At 40.3% G+C, this 24646-nt stretch overlaps 1 protein-coding gene across 2 annotated transcripts in view; it reads left to right on the top strand.

Annotated features, from left to right (window-relative positions):
- Positions 1-24646, top strand: part of WTAP (WT1 associated protein) — a 36520-nt gene that overhangs the window by 260 nt on the left and 11614 nt on the right. For both annotated transcript variants that reach the window (XM_077813293.1, XM_077813294.1), the window contains exons 2-5: positions 11221-11256; positions 11339-11394; positions 20326-20384; positions 22154-22281. In XM_077813293.1, coding sequence (XP_077669419.1) covers positions 11227-11256; positions 11339-11394; positions 20326-20384; positions 22154-22281 — 273 coding nt within the window. In that variant the 5' untranslated portion in view covers positions 11221-11226. The remainder of the gene's footprint in view (positions 1-11220; positions 11257-11338; positions 11395-20325; positions 20385-22153; positions 22282-24646) is intronic.

Raw genomic sequence — 24646 nt, 5'->3', positions numbered from 1 at the left:
GGGGCCGGTGCGCACCGGGCACCAGGGTGTCCCTGTCCCGCTGCTTTTGAGGCTGGGGGCTCCGGGCCGGGCGGCTCCGGCCGTTACCTACGGGGGCAGGGCAGAAGCACCTAGAGCCATTTTGTGTGAGGCGCAGGCCAGAGCCCGGCTGGGTGCGTGAGTCACGGCCGGGCCCCGGGGGCGCCCATTGTGCCCACCCGCCGCCTGGGGAGGCCCCGTTTTCTCTTGTAGGCTGCGGCGACAGCGGCCAGGACGGGTTGGGCGGAGCCCGGGCCCGCGGGATTAGGAGCCATTCGGGGGCTCTGCTCCCCCCTTCCACCGGCAATGAGCCGTAGCCCCGCCGCAGGGAGCGGCCTGTGCGCTCCGCTGTCAAATGGCCCTTCTTGCTGCGGGGGCGGCTGCTGCGGCCTGGCTGGGGCCGTGCGGGAGAGGTGAACGATTTCCAGTGGCTTGTTCAGCGTGGCGGAAGGGTCCGCTGGTAGAGGTGCAGCGCACTTGGGTGCCCGTCCCGCGGCGGCTGCTGCACATGCTTAGCTTTACGCTCTGTGCGGGTTTCCGGGAAGGCAGTGGGACTAGTCACCGTGCCTAAAGTTAGGTATGTGTAGAAATCTTTGTAGAGCCGGGGCCTTGTTTTGCATTTTTGTTTGTTTTTGTTTTGGAGACGCTGATACCTGTAGTGGTGGTTTCTACGCAGACTGTAACATAAAAATTAGCTGCCAGGTATTTTAAAAAAAAAAAAGCCCGTAAAGCAATGTTATAACTAGAACAATTGAAATTAACTGCATAATTTCATCCCTGTATCTAATATTTTATGTCCCTTAACATACTACGGTATTGATGGCATATTGTAAAGTGGCATGTGAGATAAAATAGAACATTATGATCCTCAAGCATGAGCCTTTTAGTTCATGTGTCAAATACGGCAAAGTAATGTCTGCTATAATCAGCTTATAATAAGTTAAGAATTTACATAGAAATTTAAATAAAAACCCATCCTGTGTTCCAACTGTCTGTGTTAATGTGTTAGTATAGGTGAAATACTAATGTATGTTTGATATTACTGAGAGCAAAAGTAAAAGGCTGGAAACTTGACAAGCTACCATTTGTCACCAGAATGAATTTTTGGGTTAAGATGCGCATTTTTTTTAGTATGATAATGAATAAATTATACCATGTATAAACACTGAATTTGTGTTTATTTCAATAGGACGTATTGAAGATTATTCTTTAAAAGAATTCTTGTTTGTTCTTGTAGAAAATAGCACGTTGTCATGCTCTTGCAGAAAATTACAATAACCTTAGCAGTGAGCTTGATCATTCTTTCAGTTGAGAGCCAACTGAGGGGAAGCATCTTTAGCTATTGCACAATATTTAAAGGTTTCAGAGTAGTAGCCGTGTTAGTCTGTATTTCCAAAAAGAAAAGGAGTATTGTGGCACCTTAGAGACTAACCAATTTATTTGAGCATAAGCTCATCCGATGAAGTGAGCTGTAGCTCACGAAAGCTTATGCTCAGATAAATTGGTTAGTCTCTAAGGTGTCACAATACTCCTTTTCTTTTTGACAATATTTAAAGTTGCTTATTCTTTGTGCTTTGCTTTTTAAAAAAAAAAAACTTATTTTTTAGTAAACATATTCTATGTACTGTGGTCAGCATCTTGGAGATGGTGGTCCATTAGCATGTTTTCTTACCCATCTTACTATTGGCATGTTAATGACATTTAAAATGAAAATTGATAAAGTAACAAACAAGACCCCTTGGGTCTTGAGATTGCAAATAATTAAGCATGCAATAACTTTACACTTTGAGTACCTCATGCTTAAGTGTTTATAGGATTGTTGCTTTACTGATTTATTTTATTTTTCCTTTTCCCATATCCAGGTGTGTATATATACTGATAAAACAATAAGCAATATAAAACAGCCAGTCAACATTCAAAGACCTAAAACAATTTAGGTTGGCTTTTAACTCTCCTTCATGCTGCTGTAGATGTGTCAGTAGTTTTGAGGAAGTTACTTAGTGTGTCTCAATGTTGACTACTGGGGTGGTGTTATCAATCTGCTCTGTGTAGCTAAACCTCTCAAGTTTAAATTGCTAAGATACTGTGAAGTCTTGCTGATGCAGAAAGTCTGCCATGTTTCAGTAATAGGGTGTAGTGTTTATATAATGTACAAAAAAACTATTAAGAGGAAGTTATCTATTTAGATTGCAAAGTCAACCCCTAAGTTAAGAAATGCCAGACTTGCATGAGCAACTGTAACATGAATTCTGACCCTTGTGCATCCATCCTGTGCACTGAATAATATTAATCCAGGAGGTGGGGGGGGGGGCAGGAATACACGCTATCAGATTAAAGATTATATCATTATGCATATGTAGGGGGGGTGTGGGAATTAAGATTGTACAGGAAACTTACATCTGATATTTCCTAACGTTTGAGCCACATGGCTTTGCAACCAGTTAACAGTTTTAATATAATTTTATAGTTCTTAAAGGAAAAAAGTGTTAACATTATACATATAGCATCATTAGCATGATTTGAACTCTGAACCTTCATTGTCTCAGGACTCGTACTACAGTAGGAGAAATAACTTGGTTGATTAACTTCTGGTAGCTTTTACTGGGGTGCAGGCAACCTGGCCTGGTTCTGATCGGTACAATGCCCCTAAAGCCTTGTGCTTGGTCCAGACAGAGATGGTTGTAGGAATGGAGCCCAGCTGTGCTCCCACCACTGCTTTTGCAGCTCCAAGGTGTTTCTGCTGCTGCAACTTTGGCATAGCACCTAGGACCTGTTTTAGAATGTTTACATTTTGTTGTTTTGGCATGGTGCCAAAATTTCTTCAGGCAAACAAGTAGCATATGGGAAAGAGCTGTCTAACAGATTGTAACTTCTCATGCATTTCATGGGACAGGCAAAAGGCACATCCCTATCTCCAAGGCTTTCGCCTTGCTGAATTTCAGACATGCTAAACAATGCAGGTGTTAGAATCACTTACAAAAATAAGTGAGCCTTTTATTATGAAGAGTGGTAGACAGCCTAAACATAGGGGGCCACTACTGGTTCCATCCTATGATGTAGAACAACTTGTGATGTTTTTGGATGACAGCATATGGAGCAAAAGTGATTAGTAAGACTGAGTATTTCCATTATGATCCCATTTTCAGTTGCTTAGCTCTTTCCAAAATTTTCATCTATTGAAATTTCATCTCAGAGCATGGTTTCTGCCCACAAATGGGTTGTTTTAGAAAGTTTGAGCAAAAAGACTTTGGTGGCTTTTCAAAAAGGCGGGGGGCGGGCCTGGCAGCAAATGCTTCCCTTTTAAAAAGTTTGAATAGCTGTATCTCCAGTTGTTCCGAGGTAAAGTGTCTTTATTTAACCAGGCTGAGAGGTTGAAAATTGCGCTTCGTACATGCACTGTACTTCAGGTGCAACTTTTAAGTACTTTTTGCCACTGTTCTGTGCATGGCTAACATACCAGTGTGGTGTATGTACATTGATGGAGCCCTCTTTCATTGAGCGAGTATAGCTTTGCACATCTGAAAACGGTATTTGCCCAATGCCGTTTAAAAATATGAAAAACTTTAAGCCCTTCCCTTACTAGGCTTATCTAGAATGTTTTGCAGGGTTTAGCTTATATGTTTGGCTTAAAAAAAAATCATTTAAAAATTACATCTAAGTATTATGCTTGCAAACGGTGAATAAAATCAGTTTTTAAATTTTGATTTTTTTTAATGTAAATTAAGTACAGGCTATTTAAAAATACCTGTTTTAACATAAAATTAGAAATTGACCACCTCTATTAAGACCTAAACTTTCTATACTCTATTAATCACTTAAACTAAATACAGAACTTTAACAGCGTGTCAGGTTGTAAAGAAAATGAAACCACTGACCTAGTGAAAGTCAATAGCTAAGCACCTCGAACCAGAGTTTGATGAAATGCTAAACCAATTTGTGACATCCATAGCCTCTTCTGCAGAGACAATATTCTGTTCATTTCAGTTTATTCAACTAGTTCAGTTTAATGACTAGCTCATTGAAAGTTAAGAAACCAATTGGGATTGGAAAAACATTTTCCTCTTCCAATCTATGCATAAAACATAGGTGTGAGGATGAGATGATAATCTGCTAGTTCTAACATCTTGAATGACGTGGTGATCAGAAACAATCAGTTCACTAACTATATATGCTTCCTTTGCTTTATAAATCAGTTTTAAATGCAAAACATATTTTGAGGTGCTAAATAAATAAAGAATTTAATGGAAAAAATTTAAAATGCTCTCTGTGCATTTTGATTTTTGGATTTCTATCGAAATAGAGCTTGACTGATCACAGGAAAAATTAAGTACCTAGTAAATAAATGCATCACTCATCATTTTCTAACATAAGTAAAAATTAAGAATTTGAATAAATGTTAGTGAAGCTATATAATTGCTTAAATGTGTATGGATCGTGTGTCCTAGTTAGCAAAGTGCCAAATTTAGCATAAAGGCTATATTTAGTTGCAAATCAACATGTTTTAATAGTTACCAGTCAAGGAGAATCAACCTTTCTTTAGGAAAATAACTGAAGTACAAATAATGACAGGTTTCAGAGTAGCAGCCATGTTAGTGTGTATCTGCAAAAAGAACAGGGGTACTTGTGGCACCTTAGAGACTAACATTTATTTGAGCATAAGCTTTCATGGGCTACAGCCCACTTCATTCACTTTACAAATGTAAAACATGATTAAAATCAATGACTTACATCAAGGTTTCATGCTTGTTTTAAATCATGATTAAAATTGGTGATTTTAAATCAATCCACCCTGCTTGAAAATAAAGCACTTGCAAACGAGGTAATGCCAAAGTTAAGGTTTTCTGCTTGTGGGTATACATCACACCATGGTCTTAAAATAGTTTCTCAAATTCTATATTACTACACTTCTGAATACACCTTACATTACAAAGATTGGAGGGCTGTGCTGGATACTCATTGTATGTTAATGATTTTTGAGGAGTCTGGCACTTCAATGATTTAAAAAAGCCACATCTGTTTAAGGTGTGGAAGTGTATACTGTAATTCAAGAAAGTGTAATCTTACCTAATTACTGAATTGTGACACATGCACAACAGAGCGGAATTTAGGCTGTGAAGGCACCCTAAACTTTGGTAATAACCATGCAGCCTCCAGTGTTCTAAGTTGCTGTAGTATACTTTCCATCCATCCAAAACCTTACCTTATTTCTGTACTCTTAAGAGAAGTCTCTAGCATTCTTTGCCATCTTCACATCCCCTACAACATGGTCAGTAACACTCCCAAAGTTATTCACTTCCATCACGAATAGAGGCAAAAAGCAGTATGCATCCCAGGTTATCAAACTTTGATTTGAAGGCAAAACATTAATAGTGATCTCTGCAGTGTGAAAGTAGAACAACATTACATAGGTGTGATCTGGGACATATATTCTTGATATTATGTGTCGGAGTTAAGGTTTAATTGGGAGTGTTTAATTGGCCAAATAAGGCATCTGAACACCTAAAGAAACTCACATTAAGTCCATTAAAAATAAACTAGTATTAGCTTCTGACACCCACTGTAGAAAAACTTGATGACAAACAGAAAATTCCTTCATGACCTCTTTCTTAAATGTTCTGATTATACTGTATTTTTGAAGTTTCATTTCTGATAATCAGTGCAGATTTTTGGCAGTTGTGTACCATACATTCATTTTATTAGGAAGTGCACTTTCTGTATTTGAATTATTTGTCCTAAAAAAGTGTGGAATGGAAGGAGAAAAGAAGCTTCATAATACTTAATTAAGCCTCCCAAAATTATCTTGAAAATGTTCCACAAGGGTGTGTGATAACTGCTTGTCCCAAAAAAAACAAACTTGCTTATGGCAAGTGGGTAGATACTTTTAAAAACTCAATTTTTTTTGTAACTGATCACTCAAAAGAAGCATTTGCTCTTTGAAAGTCTGAGATTTAAAAAAAAAAATTCAACTTTCTCCTGTGAAACAAAACAAAAGGAAACTTATGGTTTTCTTTGCTGCTGTCTGGGAGAAAGGTATGTGTTATGGAACACTAGAAAAGGTGTGGGATTTAAGCTCTTAAACGTGAAAATCAACAGAATTAATTTTGTATTAGGAATTTAAAAATAGTCCATGCATTCATAATTGTCTAAAACAGTTACTGGAACTGGACTAGTATTTTACTTAAGTAAAAGCTTTTTTTATTATTATTTTAAAGTGGTCCTGTGGTCAAATGGGTAGGTAAGTTATACCTACCCATTTGACCACAGGACCGCTTTCTTTTAAAGAAACAACCATTCATTACTCTTAGGCCGGGTCTACATTACTGACCTACATCGGTATAACTACATTGTGCAGGGATGTGAAAAACCCCCACCATGAGTGATGTAGTAATACCAACCTAAGCCCCTGTGTAGACAGCGCCATGTTGGCGGGAGAAGTTTTCCCACCAACATAGCTACCGCCTCTCTGGTAGGTGGATTAACTGTGTTGATAGAAGAGGTCTCCTCTATCGGCTTAGTGTACCTTCATTAAAGTGCTACAGTGATGTAGCTGTGCCAATGCAGCATCTTAAGCATAGACTTGCCCTTGATGATCTTTTTGTCTTTTCTGAGTGTAAGTGTTCTTTATTGCTCTTAACATACTGATAAGTCTGGTCCTGAGGACAGCTGAGAAGGCTGTTGCTTCTACCTCTTGCGGCTTGGCTACACTTGCATGTTAGAGTGCATTAAAGCAGCCCCGGGAGCCCTAACTCCTGAGGTGTCCACACTGGCAACGCATGTAGAGTGCCTGGAGTCTGCAGCTGGAGCGTTCCTGGTAATCCACCTCCAGGAGCAGCATAAAGCTTGCTGTGCCCGGGCATCAGTATGGACAAGTTGTTGCATTACAGTGCTGTGATTGGCCTCTGGAAACGTCCCATAATCCCCTGAAATCAAGTGGCCACTCTTCTCATTGTTTTGAAATTGGTTGCAGGCATGCAGATATCCCCTTTCAAAGCTCCATTTCTGACAGCCGGCATGCTCATCTGCTCCAGGACTAAGCAAACCATTAGTGTGGAATGCCGCTGTTGTGAGCGGGTGAGAAGGGAGTCTGCTGCTGTCTGAACTTACGAGACAGCATGCTGACACACTCAGCCTCCCAAAACACTCTTTCCCCCCATACACACAACACTCCCTGTCACACTCCACCCCCGCCCCATTTGAAAAGCACGTTGCAGCCACTTGCACACTGGGATAGCTACCAAAATGCACTGCTCTTTGTGGCATTGCAAGAGCTGCTAATGTGGCCATGCCAGTGCGCTTGCAGCTGACAGTGTAAACACATGGCAGCGTTTTCCCTGTTGCGGTCTCCAAAGGCTGGTTTAACTCCCAGTGTTCTACATCTGCAAGTGTAGCCAAGTCCTTAGATGGAAACTAATCATTGGTACCTCTCTCCTGTGTGTGGTTAAAAAAAAAAAACACCCCAAACTGTCAAAATCCAAGTTGCTCTTGTCATAAGCTATGCCTATGCTGGGTGTGTTTTACCTATGTAGGTATACCAATATACTACACTGGCAGAGCTCTCCTGGTGTGGATTATAGTGGTAAAGATGCGTTCCATAGTTTGTTCTCTGGGCTTGTCTACACAGTGCATTAGTGAGCACCAATGGGGGTGTAAATTCTTGTGTGCAGCAGTGTGTCGTGAACTGTGCTGGTGCACACTAAAAGTTCCCAAACTGGCGTTGCCATAATACTGTTTGAAACTCTTTACTATGTGTCAGCAAGGTTGCACGCAATATGTGACATGCTGCTGCACATAAGAATTTACACTCAGCTGATGTGCACTAATGCACTGTGTAGACAAGCCCTCTACTGGTATAGCTTGATCTACTGGGAAAAGTAGAGTTCAGCCACGTAGGGATCATGTCTCAATACCCTGGACCAGTGGTTCTCAACCCACAGGCCGCTTATGGCCCAATCAGCATACAGCTGCAGCCCATGTGACATCCTCAGGGCCATACAGGGAGTATATATAGTGTGTGGATACAGCCCACATAACACAGAGAGCTGTATTTTTGGCCTACAATGGTAAATAGGTTGAGAACTGCCTAGACTGACATAGCTATTTCAACAGAAGTCTAGTACAGACATAGCCATCGACTATTTCATAATAGAATAGAGCCCATTTTAATGAATACCAGATTATAGGACAATGTTAAAACACTTCCAGTGTTATAAAAAAATGCAAGATGAAGCAGTGTATCGTAATGATTACAGAAACTGGGTGCCTTAGAGATTCACGTGGGGCAAGTGGTTTCATGACCCTCTTGCCTTACCCGTTCAGCTCTAAAACTTTTAAAAGGCACATTGTTATCTGTGAGAACTAAACTGTGCACCTGAAATGAGCTTTTCTAGATAGAAATTCCCTTTACTTCCCACCCTCTGCACTTAAAACAACAATACATACTAAGAAATAAAAGTAAAATCTGATGAACATTTTCTGGGAACAAAGCAGTTTTTTTTTTTAGTAAAACTCAGGTGTCTGTTAGATCAGTCTTGCAAAACCAATTAGCCAAAATATGGCTTCTTTTTCTCTGCATCTGTAGTATAACGTACAAGTTAATAATACTTACTGAATGCAGTCTTGAAGTTTCCCTGGGAAAACACAACTATTGCATGATTATTATTCCCTTTTTATTAAACACTCTTGGGGAATGTTTTTCTGTTGCTGCCCTTTATGGACTTTGAGAACAGAATCTCAGTGTTTGGAAAAGGAGTTCTTGCACTCCACTTCTTCATTAAAAAACAAAACAAAAAACCCGCCACAGTGTGAGTAGAGCTGCGTCCAACTGCATAGCGGCTTCCCTGCTTCACAAATGCTTTTCTGGTGGCTATACTACTTTCTCTTCCATCTAAATCACAGCAGGTTTCTAGTTTTGAAGCTTTGCTTCAGAGGGAGGAGGGGATCAGTCTCTTTTGTTGTTTAAAAGACTTATTTGGCCTGTGGAAAGCTGGAGTTCCCCTCCCCCCCCCTTTCCCTGCGCTGCCCCCTGGTTAGAATTGGTTAAAATTTCAGCCTATTAAGACTCAGGCTTTGTCAAAAATAAAAATCATGGGAAGTACTTAGAGATTATTTAATGTTGAAGTGTTGCAGAGAGGTTCAAGCATAACGGACTGGGGTATCCTAGTTAAAAAAACTAATTTTACTAATTTTTCAATTTATCCTCCAACCATGTTTGTGTATTCATAAACTACTTCCTCCGAGTTGAGTCAGCGTGGAATTAGTTTAAAAGTGTTAGACCCGCTTTGTTTCAAATCAATTTGTGGGAGAAAAGCCACTATCCGCCACTTTCTAAACATGCTAAATGTTACTCGGGAGCTACTTCAGTGTTCCTTAAATGCAGCCACCAGGGGCTCTTCATGCGGCTATAGCCTCCTGGATCGTGAGTGGGCTGGGGCAGAGGGGGACAAAACAGCAGCCCTTCCCCTGGCACTGTCAGCAGGGGTTGGGCCCTGCCCTCCCTCTGGAGCCACAAACACCTGAGAAGCAGCCAGCCAGTGTTAGTACCCCATCTTCCTGGGGGCAGTAGGGCGTGGGCTTCTGGCTTTCAGCTTCAGCCCTGGGAGGAAGGCAGTGGGCTCCATCCCCTGGTCACAGAGTTTCAGGCCTCAGCCACATGGGGGCAGGTGCTGGCCCTGGCCCACCCCTCCATCACTTCTGGTCCCTGCTGCGTGCTCCAGCCCTGCACTTTGGTGGTGCGACTGCAGGCCTCTGGTTCCCAGGCTCCAGCCGCAGGCTCACCCGCCACCCCATTTCCCCAAGCACCTGCTGCCTCCCTCAGACCCTTATTAATCTCTTCCCCCATCGCCCCTCACTGCTGTACTGCCTCCCTACCCGCCTCCCCATCTCAGTGCTTAATTTGTCCCCTGGCTTGCCAGGGCTGAATAAGTCTGTTGTGAAAAGTGATATTTGTATGTTTGTTAATATCACTTGTCCCTGCTTCCCAGGTAGCTAGCTAGTCTGCTGCTGAGAAAAGTGATATTAACAAACATACAAATATCACTTTTCACAGAAGTAGACTAACTAGCAAGTCTTAAAAAGAAAAGGCAACCCCCCAAATAAACAACAAAAATCAAGAACATGCAAGGCACCTTTTGTTTCTATTCTGTTTAGTTCCCGTAAATAGAAACTGTACGTTAATTTGAGTCTGCAAAAAAAACCTAAATTGCGGTGAATTGGACATGCATATTTGACAATTTTTCCTAAAATTGTATTAACTTTAGGAAAAACAAATTGGCCACCAGCAAGAGTTGGTGGCTGCACTCTGAGGCCACCAAAATTTTTGTTGTGAAAAACCCTGTATAACTAGATTGGCAGTCCACTGCTGCAATGGTAAATCAGTCACTCACAGGCCAAAGAAATTAATGTTGTGCATAACTGAAAATGTAAAAGACCTGAAACTGCTATCTCTGCTGTTTATGACCTTGTACTGAGTTCCTCTATCTCTTCTTAAACACTGTAACCAACCAAAAAGTTTAAAGTAAGTGATCCTTTATTTTGGTGGTGTTTTTCCATTGCCTTTTGTGGTATTTGACCCTTTCCCATTAGGTTTTGTTATGTGTGTCATTACACCTGTTGCTACAAGGCATGACCCTTTAGAGCGAGAGACTTCTTCTGAGGACTTTGTTTCATAAACATTGGTATCCTAAATATTGGTAGCCGTACTACAGAATAAAGTTGCAAACTGTCTCACTAGGAGAATAAACTGTACATATGTATGGCAGAAATGAGTTAACTGGATGAGTTCTCTGGAAGTTATTGCCAGGGTTAATAGCAAAATTATAGATGTTTGTTTAAATATGTAAGTCTGTAGAGTTTTCCTACTACACTTGTGAAAATAGAAATGAGAGCACTTAAAATTGAAGATTGTCTTAACAGGCCATTCTTTTGTTAGTCACAGTAAAAATACTATTTATACTGGTATTAATGTTATCACCAAAATAAAATGTTACTTGGAAGTTCTACCTCCTGATGTTTGTGCTGGAAGAGTGAATAACATGGCTTGTTATCAAACAGATGTTGTGTACTTCAGCATCTGACCTCGCTGATGTGTGGTTGTTGTGGGTATTTTTTGTTTTTTTAATTAAGGATGGGAATGCAAAGATGGGCTAACTTTCTGAACTCAGTAACTGGACCAAATCAGACTAAGGTTTGTTTTTTCTTCCTCAGTTCACAATGACTAATGAAGAACCTCTCCCAAAGAAGGTAAGTTTGAAATTTTTCCCCATTTTTCCTTGTTTTGTTGGTAGCAGAGACAAACAGTTAAATTGTTTTTTTTACTTTGTAGGTTCGCCTTAGTGAAACAGACTTTAAGGTTTTGGCTAGAGATGAACTGATCCTAAGGTAAAGTAATAAATGTTTTTTGTATAAACAAAAACTTTTAAATGGGATTTTTCTCAAATCCTAATGGGAAAAGTACCACTCTGTCCAAACTGCAATTTCTAAAGTATACCATGTAGCAGTACATGTAATTTGGTAGTTGACAATGGCCAAGATTTTCAAAAGTGATTTTGATGTTTGGGTGTCCAACTCGAAACGTATTAAAAGGGCTTGATTTCTCATATTGCTGCTGTCCACCCTCTGAAAAAATCAAGCTTCTTTAAAGGTGTCTCAGCTTAAATATCCAGAACTGAGGCACCTGAAATCACTAGTCACTCTCAAAAGCATTTGTCAGTATCTATAAACATGTCCTTGGAGTTATCAGGGTTCAAAAAAATCCACTTTAATTGTAAATAGCATACTAGTATTGGTGAGTAGGGAGAATTAAGCAGCTAGAAACCTCTATATAATTAAAGCTTTTTATTTAAAAACAAGTTTCTGGCAGTCTTCACACCCCATAAGGATCTCTTGAATGTGGATCAAATATCAACTGATGCAGTGCTGTCTTTGAGGCTGCATACATTTTCTGTACCTCAGCTGCTTAACCTTTTTCCCCAAGTAGTAGCTGAGTGAAATTGGCAAAATTGATCCATATCACTACTGCTATTGGGAGTTCTTTAGCCAGCACTGAAACTGACAATCTTGTTTTTCCTCCACTGTTATGGAAAGCTGTCTGGAACAAATACACTGAAACTATTCAAAGGAGGGAACATCAGAAACAGACTTGGGAGAGCAAAAGAGACTGACTATATGGGGAAGAGAAAGAAGTCCCTTTCCCTAGCCATTAAGTGGGAGTATTTAAAATTGGTCAGATGTTCTCAGAGTCTGGCTAGTAGGTTTTTGTAATTGTAAAAGTTGCAACAGTTTAACTTAAATCTGTTCACTTATCCCAATGTCAGGCCCTCTGATGAGCACAATCCAGCTGTAAACAAATTTAACTGTGTCCACACAGTTGGGATTGTGTCAATACAGGGATGGATGTTGGTTTAAGTAAATAGATTTAAAATAACAATTGTTAAATCATTGCAGATCTTGTATGTAGATCAGGCCAAATGAAGGGAATTCACCCTGTGTTGGAATACCCTCCTGCCTTTAAGCAGCTGGAAGTGGTAGGCTGGATTTTTCACCAGGCTGTTACTGCTGAACCTTGCTGGTGACTGCACCCCACCCAACCCCCTGGTCTGTTGTATGGCCTTCATCCAGGAATTTTTCAAGCCTGTATCTCATGTTAGATGGCAAGTGACTTCAGAGTTGTCTTTGGACACAGGAATATACATAAGTGTTGTCTCACAACCTTGAAGTATGAAAGTTGGGACTTTTTATTTTGTTTTTTTTCCCCCTTAAGATAATGGAGTATTTACTAACTGGCAATATTCATGTTTACATATCTAGTATGTAGGAATTGTATAGACTTACTTTCCTTGGTTGTATATTTTGACAACTTAAAATGTTTCAGTGGTGTCTGTGGGAATCTTACTGTCTGTATATGTTGTGCACCGATTATCAGTGCACATTTGTGGATAATGTTTTGCTGTTCTTAAATGGGGCTAAAAGATGTACACATGAAGTAGACAAACATCGCATCCTGGCACTGGTTACATCAGTGAGTAAACAAATCATTAACTTGAAGTTCCACAACAAATACTGTCTTTCCAACTCTTTTTCAAACTGGTTACATGAGTACTTTTTAAAAATAGATCTAGCTGCACCTAGGGGAACCCAAATTCATTATAGCTCTGCATGACAGCAGCTGCTGGTTTTTTTTTCCACTTTATCAAGTAGCTTACTACTATAGGAATGACATTCCCCTTGCTTATACAGACAGCTCAAGAGCAGACTATGGTTCCAACATTTATCATGGAATCCTGCCTTTAAGTCTGCTTTGTTCCCCCCATGTCATTCCTAACACTGTTTCCACTCTATAAGTGGCTTCTGTAGAGCACGTATGTATACCACTTGTGAACTGCATGAGGCTGCAAATGTGAATAACGTAGCTGAAGTCAGTGTACTTAAATCTACTCACCGCGGTGTCTTCACTGCAGTGAGTCAACAGCTGATGCTTCCCCGTCGACTCCACCTCTTGCTCCGGTAGAGTACTGGAGTGGATGGGAGAGCGCTCAGCAGTTAATCTATAGTGTCTAGACTAGACACGATAAATCAACCCCTGCTGGATCAATCATTGCTCGTCGATCCTGCGGGTAATGTAGAGAAGCCCTTAGAACTTAATGTACAAGGTAAGTAACTTCTCTTTGAGTAGCGTCCCTATTGGTGCTCCACTCAGACTCCAGAGCAGCATTTCTGGAAAGAGGATCACGCTTCAGAGCTGGATCTAAAACTGTTGATAAGACTGCTTTGTCAACAGCAGCATATGGCTGCCTGGAGACATATACCGGAACAAAGTGTTTGGAAACTGTGTGAACTGATGCTCAAGTTGCAGCTTTGCCAATTTCTGAGTCTACTACACTTTTCAACTATGTATGTGTCTCCCAGACAGTGGATGCACTGTGAATGTCAGTTGCTAACTGCAATAGATTCCAAGCATGTGAGGCACTGCTTGAGTCTCAGGGACCCTGGTATAGCACACTAATGACAACCCCTGAGCAGAGTCTCTTAGGGGGTGGTAGTGTTGGGGGGGAGGGGGAGAAAAAGAAATGGTGTTTAATGTAGGGGAAAACCCTAAAACAAAATAGAGCTATAAAGTAAAAGGAAACAATGTAAACCTGAAGCAGGCATGCTAGATGCTCTGTTGCAGAACAATTAAGTAATGAAGGGTGGTGGTTTGACCTCTTGGGCACAGCTCTGTATCGCCTCTGTATGGACATGAGGAAGTCATGGGATGAAGAGGCACTGCTACCAAAAATCTCAGATTAAAGCCGCATGGAGGGCATGCGCATCTGAAGTGGAACATACAAAGGGAGGCTACTCAGAGAAGTCATGTTCTAAGGTTGAACAATTGCAGCACAAATGTTGAAAACTCCTCACTATACAGGCAAAGGAAAATATCTTCCTTATAAAAAGAAAAAGAGGACTTGTGGCACCTTAGAGACTAGTGTACACTTTCCACAGTATGCATCTGATGAAGTGAACTGTAGCTCACGAAAGCTTATGCTCAAATTGGTTAGTCTCTAAGGTGCCACAAGTCCTCCTTTTCTTTTTGCAAATACAGACTAACACGGCTGTTACTCTGAAACCTATCTTCCTTATAGCATCTTCAAAGTTCTGATCATCACCTTTCCAGAAGATGAACAGCCTGACTGAGTCTGTTTTAATCTATCAACAGTCACAGGTTTATTATTTTGAATGACTTTTAAAATTACTTGCAGCTAAAACCACTTGGATTTGGACTAAGCTGTCTTTGTTGTGACAAAACCGTGCATGATTGGCACCATCTTTCCTACCTGAGCTTTGACAGATTTGGACAGATTCTGAGGGAGTTGCAGGGTACAAGCCTACAGGTTGAGTCCATAACTTATCTAATGAAGGAAAGTGGGAATACGCTTGGCTATTGTTGAAGGGAAGGCATTGATCCACTCCAAGAAGGCTAGGATGTTGCTTAAGAAAACTTCTTGTCATTGTTCTCAGCTATTACTCTGTCCAAATCATATTTTTTAGTGAATGTTGGTTAGAGGGTTGTGATGGAACAGTTCTGGCAGAACCATAAGTAATGATATCCTTGACCCAAGTCTCTTTTTTTGGGTAAACCCTGGGAATAGTGGTGTGGTGGTTCCACTCCTAGTAGTGGATTAAAATTAGATGTCAATGCTACTTTTTCTGGAAATGTCAGTTAACAGTATTAAAGCCCATAAAGTGTGTGTTTGCTGTTGGAGCCTACCAATGGTAGACAGTTTTTGTTCTTAAGGGAGCAAGAGCCCCAAAGATCATGTGGAACAAATTACTCCCCTACCTGGATGACTATTGTGCATAATTTCGTTATTCCCCTTTTTATTAATCTATGTATAAAACCAGTAGGAGGCTAGTGAGGAAGTATGGGCTCTAGTGTCAATCATCCAAGATAAGTTATGCTTGTATCGCTGTGGAAAGCAACAAGAAGAAATGCCAGAGATCTGTACAGTAAATTTTTTAAAAGGATGTTGAAAAATTGAGTTAAAAAAAACTAAAAGGTTTCAGGTCTTGAAAACATGTCCTTCAATGAGAGACTGAGGTCCTTCAGTCTATTAACCTTCTCTGTAATAAATCAGATATCAAATTTGTACATTAAGTCCAGAAAGGATCATTAAATCATCTAGCCCAGCGGTTCTCAAACTGTGGGTCAGGACCCCATTTTAATACGATCACCAGGCTGCATTAGATTTACTGGGGTTTGGGGCTGAAACTGACATCTGAGCCCAAGTGCTGAAGCCCTCAAGCTGTGGCGCCCCGTCTGGGTGGCAGGGCTTTGGCCCTGGGTGGTGGGGCTTGGGCTTTGGTCCCCCTTCCCAGGGTCCCCATAGTAATTCTGGTTGTCAGAAGGGGGTCGCATGCAATGAAGTTTGAGGAAACCCTGAAGTAGTCTGACCTCTTGTGTAATGCAGGCCACAGAATTTCACCCAGTTACTCCTGTATTGAGCTCAATAATGTGTCACTAAAGCATATTTTCAGGAGAGGCATCCAGTCTTTATTTGAAGACCTATACAGGGAGAAGATCCTGATGGCTAGAGAGCACATTAATCTTAGATAGTCATAAGAAGATCCAATGGCTGGATCAGATGGGGAAATAAGATGCAAGCTTTCTAACAGCAAACATAATATTGGAACAGATTATCAGGTGTGGTAGGTCCTCCTCACTTGAACTCTTCACATCAAAGTTTGACATCTATCTTTTTAAAACAACAAAACTATAGCTCCTCAAAAGTTAAACTGAGTAGAGGAATTATTGGGTGGAATTCTATTCATTGTGTTTATGCAGGAGATCAGGTTAGATTAGGAGGTTCACAAATGGGGGTCACGAGTACATGCATGAAGCAGAGAGCAACTACTTTAAATTATATAGTTTAAATCTAGTGTTTTGGAAAACTATACACACCCTACATTGCAGTAGAAAGGTATTTACTTCAGAAAGTATTGTAAACATAATGCAGAAATCTTTGTTTCTAATCAATATATATTTGTATTATCACCACGTTAAGGAAATTGGGCTCTGGGGATTGTAATATCGTGCATGCAGGTTTGTCATCTTGAGGCTAAAAAGGTGGGACAACAGAGGGCTTGATTATTCAGCTGCTGAAAAGCTGCACTAAACTAGACCAATCAAAACACTGAAATCAGCCCCCCCCCAGTGTGTGTCTGACTGTTAAATTACAAATTATAGTGTGGTACTGGGGGGGGAGAAGGAGGCTTGTGGCCTAAAGCGCCCCCCCCCCATAAAGGCCAAGCATTATGCAGAAGTAAAGGTGGCATGATACGGCATTGCCACCCTTACTTGTGCAGTTCTGCACTGCTGTCGGTGGCAGCACTGTCTTCAGAGTTGGGCGACCAGCCAGCAGTTGCTACTCTCCAGCTGCCCAGCTCTTGAGGCAGCACCTGCCACCACCACCAGCAGCACAGAAGTAAGAGTTGCAATAGGGCACTAGCAAATCTGCTGTGAAAAGTGATATTTGTATGTTTTTGTTAATACCACTTTTCCCAGCCTCCCAGTTAGCTAGCAAGTCTGCTCTGAAGTCTGTGCTAATGTCTGGTGTAAAAAGTGATACACAGTTTCTTTCCGACCCTGGAATTAGACAGTAACTTTAAAAAAAAAAAAATTTTCTGCTTATAACAATTCAGTAAAAAATGGTTGTCTTAATTTTAAAAGTGGCGAGAAAAGGTAAATTCATTTTAACATTTAAAATAGTGTTAAATAAGCGTTTAATTTATATGGGGGGGTGTCTCTCACTTAGTGGTTTGCTGTCTGAGAGGGGTTGCCAATACAAAAAGTTTGAGAACCACTGAGTTAGATTATGTTGACTATTATTAGCCTTAAAATCTGTAAAACCCTCCTCAGAGGGTACTTGTGCCATTTGTCTAGAAGATAAGGTGCTGCTCTGGGAAGCAGGTTTTGATCCCAGTTCTGCCACTGACTTGCTGTGAGCGCTTGGGTAACCTGTTACCCCTACCACCCATTTGTCTATCATGTCTGTTTAGACTGTAAACTCTTAATGACAAGGATTCTGAACTGTTTGTACTGTGCTTAGAATTGGGCCTTGATATCTGTTGAAGCCTTTAAGAACCACTGTAATACAAATACTTGATGCATGAACAGAATCCAGCTCATTTTTTCTAGCTATGCTCTGTATTAACAGGGGCAACAAGTACACCAGACCCGCGCTAGAGCGCGCATCTGTATAGCACGAGTTTGCATATAACGCGGTCGTGGCCATGGATCCCAAATTTAATTCCTTTAATTGTAATGCATTTTAACGCGGTCCCCACTAGAGCACGGTACTGCACATGAATCCCAAATCCTGCGTTCTAGCGAGGGTCCGGTGTAGTAACTCTTGTCACACAAGCAAGCAAATACAGATGACTATTACACAAAAGAAATCTGTTCAATAAGAATGTGGCATTTTTAGTCATACTTCTGAGTAAAACTGCACTTTGACAGTTACTAGGAAACTGGCTTAATCTTCCTAGCCTTTAAACCATCAATTTTCATGAAAAAGTGCTGTTAGTTAACACCTATTAAATGTGCTGTTCTGTCTCAAGTTTAACGTTTCAGGAAGTAGCATTTCACTGCAGCTCCTGCTGCAGATGAGTTCTCTGGGGTTATGAATAGATGCTGTTATAGGAACATATGTCAAAGGCAGGAGTTAAAGCACAGTAAATAACCTCAGTGCAGGATTTTCACTCCTGGATATTGTGCCTTCCTGGCTCTTCAGATTTTTGCTCCTCTGTGGTACCTGTAGGCTGACTGTATGGCAGGGCTTTTCTGTGATCAGAACATTCCAACCCCAGGTACCTCAGAGGCTTGAACATTTTGAGCTAGTTCCTTTTTGACTGGTCAAGAAAGGAACTTCCTCTATGAGCTGTCTGATGACATATGAAGGTTAATTGTGTGCAGTAAAAGGTTCCCTTGAGTCTGTTTACACCCCCCAAGCATGTGGCGTTCAATGAAAACTGCAAGGCTTTTTGGTAGATAAGTAGATTCCACTTATTAGCAACTGCCAAATAACTTTTTACTGGCAACTGAAGTGCTCATAAGTGGAAGGCAGGTTTCTGAGTCAATAGCCAAGGAAGGAAATAAAGGGCTGCAGCCTGGGAGGGCATGCTCCCAGAAAATCTGCTTACAGGCGGGGTGACAGCAGAGGGAGGCTGCAGCCCACATGCCAGGCTTTCTCTGCGGAGCAAGGGGACTGGGAGCCAATGGGGCTACACTGTACCTCCCCCTGTGCTCTTTGGGGTTGGGGATAAGCACATCCACAGCCTCTTGAAAAAATTAGACTGGAGCAAGCTCAGCATTCAGACTTCGAGTTAAACTACTGGTGTGCTAGAGGCGCCTCCTGCTGCAGCCGCCCCCCCACAGTCTTAAGAGCTAAGGAAATTTCCTAAATGTGTAGAGGGCACAAGACCCAAGAATGAATCCTGTATGGTATTTTCAGAGAAATAATAATGTAAGTAATTTTGTTCTTGAAAATTGATATTTAAGCATCAGAACTTAGTAGAAATTCCAAAGGAAAATCTTGAAGGAAAAAAAAAGCTGGCCATAAAATAGAACAGATTGAAAATGTTCCTATAAATTAGTAGATGGCAACTTTTAACAAATATTATTTACTGGGTGCATTCACTTTATTCCTAGGGGTCAGGTGCTCTCATAAATAAATTTAAGATTTTATTTGGACAGATCACTCCTTCCCTGTAACTGAATTTTATCTCAGATTAGACTTTTTCAGACCTTTAATCGAAATGGAAAAATGTCTCAAGGAATAATTGCAAGAATGTTCTTATTTAAGCAAAATTCTGAAGTTGTGTCTCATGGTCATTTATAAAATATTAATCTTATTGTATACCTTACCATTTGATAAAGACCTCTTGAAGTCAGCTATTAAGTCCATTGGGAGCTCATTGCTTTGAAAAATCTAGGTAGTTTATTTAGTAGTCTAATTTTTTTTCTTGTTCTTAAGACTTTGACCTGGATGTCCAAATGCCATTCTCCCTCTCCCCCCCCCACAAATTTTGTTTGCATCAGGATGGTGTAATCTAGAGTCTTTTTGAATAAATGGATTATTTAAGTATTCCATGGCTAGAGTAGCTAAAAGATGGCCAACTCTAACAACTGCTTGTTTGCCAATAACTTAACCATTTGTCTCCCATTCACTGGATTTTCAGAAGACAATCCTGGCTTGTTCAAGCCAAGAAAACTTTCCAACTTTTCACCTTATTAATTTTGACTGTCTGAATCTCTGGATGGATTCTAAATCCACTTGTATGCTGTGCGTTTGTGTTCACTTTTTATTACTAAATTTTGGTTTTGATAGTTTTGCATTTGGGAACACGATAATATTTAAATGAACAAGTAAAGTGTTCCATATATTCATGACTAAATAGTAAACATAAATGGTCTAAAGTTTTGTCCAGAATAATGCAGACAACCTTCTAAGACTTTTAGTATGTCATTTTTTTTAGAAGGTAGTGATTTTTCTTTATCCTTTTCTCTTTAGTTCAGAAGCAGAATTAAACTTGACTTTCAGCCATGAAAGTCAACTTTTCCATCGTTTTAACTAGCAAATAGATGATTTTATATATATATAAAAATATATATATAAACTGTGTGTGTGTGTGTATACATACACACACCTGCATGTTTCCCTTGCGACCTATTCTGGTTATGGTACAAATGTGTATTATGTTAGTGTTTTTAAATTAAGATGCCTCAGTCTAATGAATCAAGGTTCAGAAATGTTTGTTTTCTTCCCTTAATAGGTGGAAGCAATATGAAGCATATGTACAGGCTCTGGAGGGCAAATACACAGATCTTAATTGTAAGTTAGTCCACTTTCAAAGTCACAAATGTTACACAAATCTGTTTAAATAGTGTTTCAAGTGATTTATATGCCTTGTAAAAAAAAATTTACAGTGGGGAATGATAATCTGAACAGAAGGTGTTACCTGGCTGGTGCACTGACCGGGATGGTTTAGTATAGGCCACAAGACCTGCATCCTCTAGAGCAGATATCCACCCCCTGTCTTCCAGTGGCTTCTTCATCTATCAGTAAATGGTCTTTTTTGTTTGGGCATGTATAAAATTAGCAGGTGTGCCCTGACTGGAGGGGGGAATACATATCATTTTTAAGACAGACTTTGGCAATCATTTCTCTGTGAAAGAGAGGCCATTTTACAAAAATGTTCTAGGATGAGAAGTGAAAGGATTTTTGGTTAGGGGAAGTGGTCTAAAATGAATCGCCAGTTAAGTCTTGTATAGATCATATATCTTAATTTACCACTTTTGAATATTCACCAGCTATGCTGTTCTTTAACTGTAGATCTTCTCCTTTTGAAAGAGAAGAAGAGAGATTTCCACCCACCCTAAGATTGGATGAATGTGTGTGTTTTAGGGGTAGCTGAGTTACCAATCCTACTTATGTCACTAATTGAATTGGCAGCTAAAATAATGGATTCACCACCCCGCTTTCAAATCTTGAGAATTCTTTGTACCACTACTCTTCGAGGTGGCTTTGTTCTCTTTTTCAACCTGTCTTTATCATGCTTGCTTTGAGAGAGACTGACCTCTAATTGGTTTCTTGCTCGTTATGGTTTTGTACATGCAACAAACTGAAATGAGTGTATACCATGGTTTCCCTCTGTGCTGGGACCACGCTAGCCCTGTAGAAGTGCATGAATGGACTAGATGTGTAACTTCCACTCGAATGCTCCTGCCATCTTCAGGTGCGGGAACAGCTGTACCAGCACAAATAGTCGGTGATTAAAACTATTACAGATTTTGTACAAAAACATTTTTTTTAAATCCTCCCCAAAACTAGTATTAATTTTTTCCTTAGTGTGCATTAAAAGAGCTCAAGTAGTTTTAAAATAACATTGTTAAATAGCACTTCCAGCATCTTGTCATATTAGTTGACAAATGCTATGAGCAAAACAAAAACATACATTATTATAACGTCAGTAGAAACAAAAATTGAATCCCTAACTTACATTTCCAACATATCTAATAGAAATGTTTTAACATGGTGTGTTTGGTTGGAATGAAACTTTAAAATGTGATTGGATTGCCATCTCTGAAGTTTTGTAATGTCAAAATGTGACTGTGGGGTTTTGACATTCCAGCCTGAGTATTGTCTAAAAACAATGCTGCTTAGAAATTGAGTACAGTTCTGAGAATGCACACTCCTCAGCTATACTGGTCTCTTTCTGAAGACCTTTCCCTCCCTTAATACCAATGCAGTTCCTTGGGTCCTAGTAGCAGAGTAGGAGTGCTAGTGAAGAAGAGGCACAAACAGTGGCTGGTTTACACTAGCGCTGTTGCAGTTGCTACTACTGGTATTTAACATGATAGAAAGCTTTCAAAAAAGGACTAGTAGAAACTGCCTAACAGGGATTAATGTCACAAATTTAAAATGGACTTTAGAGTAATTCCAGTATCTAAACCTTGATGTTTTTGACTTAGTTTTCCTTTTAATCTATTTTTAAAGCAACCAGTTTATTCTTTCTAAAGTCATCATAGTCTTTGAACTAGTCTGTTGTAAACTAGGCTATTAAAGTTTTTGTGCTTTCTGTATTTTATCATTAATATTAGCTAATGATGTAACTGGATTGAGAGAGTCTGAAGAGAAGCTGAAGCAACAACAACAAGAGTCTGCCCGAAGAGAGAATATCCTAGTGATGAGGCTGGCAACTAAGGAACAGGAAATGCAAGAGTGTACTGTAAGTATTTAATGTTGATAAATGTCTTAATGTTATAGGAATGTGTTTTCAGCTGAGCATGTACTGCATATTGTTATCTTGTAGGGGAAAATAGGATCAGAATCTAAAGAGTAATTTAATATGGAAGAATATACATTTTAACTTAAACTCAAGTAAGATATTTAATAAGAGGCCCTGAAACATAAACCCTTGTGTCTGAGGCCTAAAGCCTGAACCAAAGTACTTCCAAGCATTGCTAAGCAAAGCTGGGCTGTGAGCCAGAGGCAGGCCCTAATTGCAGTACTTGGCAAGAAAAGGGCTCCTTGAAAGCACGTACTAATGATATAAGTAGTAGTAAGAAGAACATGTGCCAAGATGACACCTGGACATCCCGATAAGAGGATACTTACAGAGTTAAGGAACAACCAGGTGCATCCCAAAGACAGGGTCAAAAGGGCAGCATGATGGACAGATCTGTTTGTTTGAACCAACATGATCAAAGTGGGAAACAGCACCTTAATGAGTCAAGGGGCTGTACCTCAATACGTCAGTAGGGATGAGTAATCTGTCCTGCAACTGTATAAAAATAGGTCCTGGAGCGCACATCTTTGTCCAGCCTAGGGGGCAGTGGAGTGCCCTGCCACTGACTGAGTTGCTGGGGGCACATATTCGTAGTATGTCCTATAGAGTCTATAGAAAACTACTACTGTGCTTCGTTTGACAATAAACCTGGCCGGGTGCCTTCATACCTTACTAGAGTCTGTGGTTTTTGGGAGTTCTCTCGGGGTCTGCTGTATCAGCTATCTTCACAGAGCTGGGGCAGCACACAGAGGGAACATGCATGTAGCCGACTTATCATTGAACCAGAGCAGAGCACCTCACGGTAGCTACCGACAACAGATAATTAATATAGCAAAGACATTCCTCTCCTGATCAGTGGCACTAATTCAAGTGCTGTTACATTCAAACAATTCCATACTTTTGCTGCTGCTAGCCTGTTGCATGAGGCCATTTTCTTTTTTTAATATATAGTTTATCGAATGTATACATGTGAAATAACTTCTTCACTTTGGATATGGGAGCAGACTTTGGAAGTCAGTGGCATTTTATCCTTAAGCGCAAAGAATCAAGGTCTACTGCTGGAGCTTCTGGTCTGACATAATTCAAATTGATGTTGGGTTGCTGGTTTTTGTTATCCTTCCCACTGATTCAAATGGGTAGACAATGCAGTAATTTTAGGAAAGGAGGTTTTTTTTTAATCAGAATTCTTTTGAAATTTAGCAGCTCAGCTTTTCTTTTCCCTCAGGGTTACACTTCAGTTGCTCCTCTTTTTATATTTAATGGTTTTTTCTTTCTACTCACCCTCTCCCCCCTTTACTTTTTTCTGATTTTCTATCTTTAATTTGGCCTCTGGGGATTCCTCTTTCCTTGTTTGGGATTCTCTTGGAATTCCATATTTTCTCCTTTTTACAGGTTTCTTCCATATCACCTCTACCTTGCTCACTGAAAAAATAAATACTTGATTAGATGAGAAACTCAGGAGAGAGAGAGAGCTGTAAAATGCTCCCTAATCATAGGGGTTAAGTGTGCCATCCATTCACAGTGCACTCCTAGGATCTGCTTGTATGGGGAACAAAGACCTAAGCGCTATTGAGAACAGTTTCACAACCCCCTTCCCTTTCTCCAGTCTTCTTCCCTCCTCCTCTTCGGGATCACAGAGGTGCCAGAAGTAGTAGTGTGAAACATATTATCAGGTTTACACCACTGGTGCAGAGCCACCTTTGAAATATCGTCACAGTCCTCTACTTCTGCTGTGAAAGTTAAGAAATGAGGGGAGAGCATGTTTTCCTTTCCCCCATCCCCATATTCTTATTTACAAATGAATGACTTCAACAATTTTATTTTTCTGGTAAGGAACATTATTTCAGTTCAGAGAGAGATTTTTGAAATACATACAGGAATCACTTTCTTTTTAGATAGTCAGATTAAACTGTTTCCACGATGAGTCTGTAGAACATAGATCAGTTGTTGAATTTAAGTGTGTGGGGGGGCATACCATTGAGCTTGAAAGACTTAATTATCCAGTAGCTGTAGATACGAGATTATACATTTTTTGACAATCATGTAAATCCTTGTAATGATGCATCCTTACCTTGAGTACTGCTCCTTTGTGTCATGGTGCAGTGTTGCCAGGGATCCTTGTCTTTGGCTGCAGGTTATCATTTTCTTGGCCCTGAGATGGCCTCGCTCTTCTTCTGTGGCCTGGCTGTCCTGCCATCTTACATAAAAATTCACTCCCCTTCTAGGGTAAGAAAAGGTCCAACTGAAAGTCCAAAACAAATGCTCACATTTATGGTTCTTCTGCCTTCTCGGGCTCTACCAAAGT

The sequence above is a fragment of the Eretmochelys imbricata genome, chromosome 3 (genome assembly GCF_965152235.1).
Source record: "Eretmochelys imbricata isolate rEreImb1 chromosome 3, rEreImb1.hap1, whole genome shotgun sequence".
In the NCBI taxonomy this organism is placed as follows: domain Eukaryota; kingdom Metazoa; phylum Chordata; order Testudines; family Cheloniidae; genus Eretmochelys; species Eretmochelys imbricata.
This window is presented reverse-complemented; position numbering and strand designations above follow the sequence as displayed.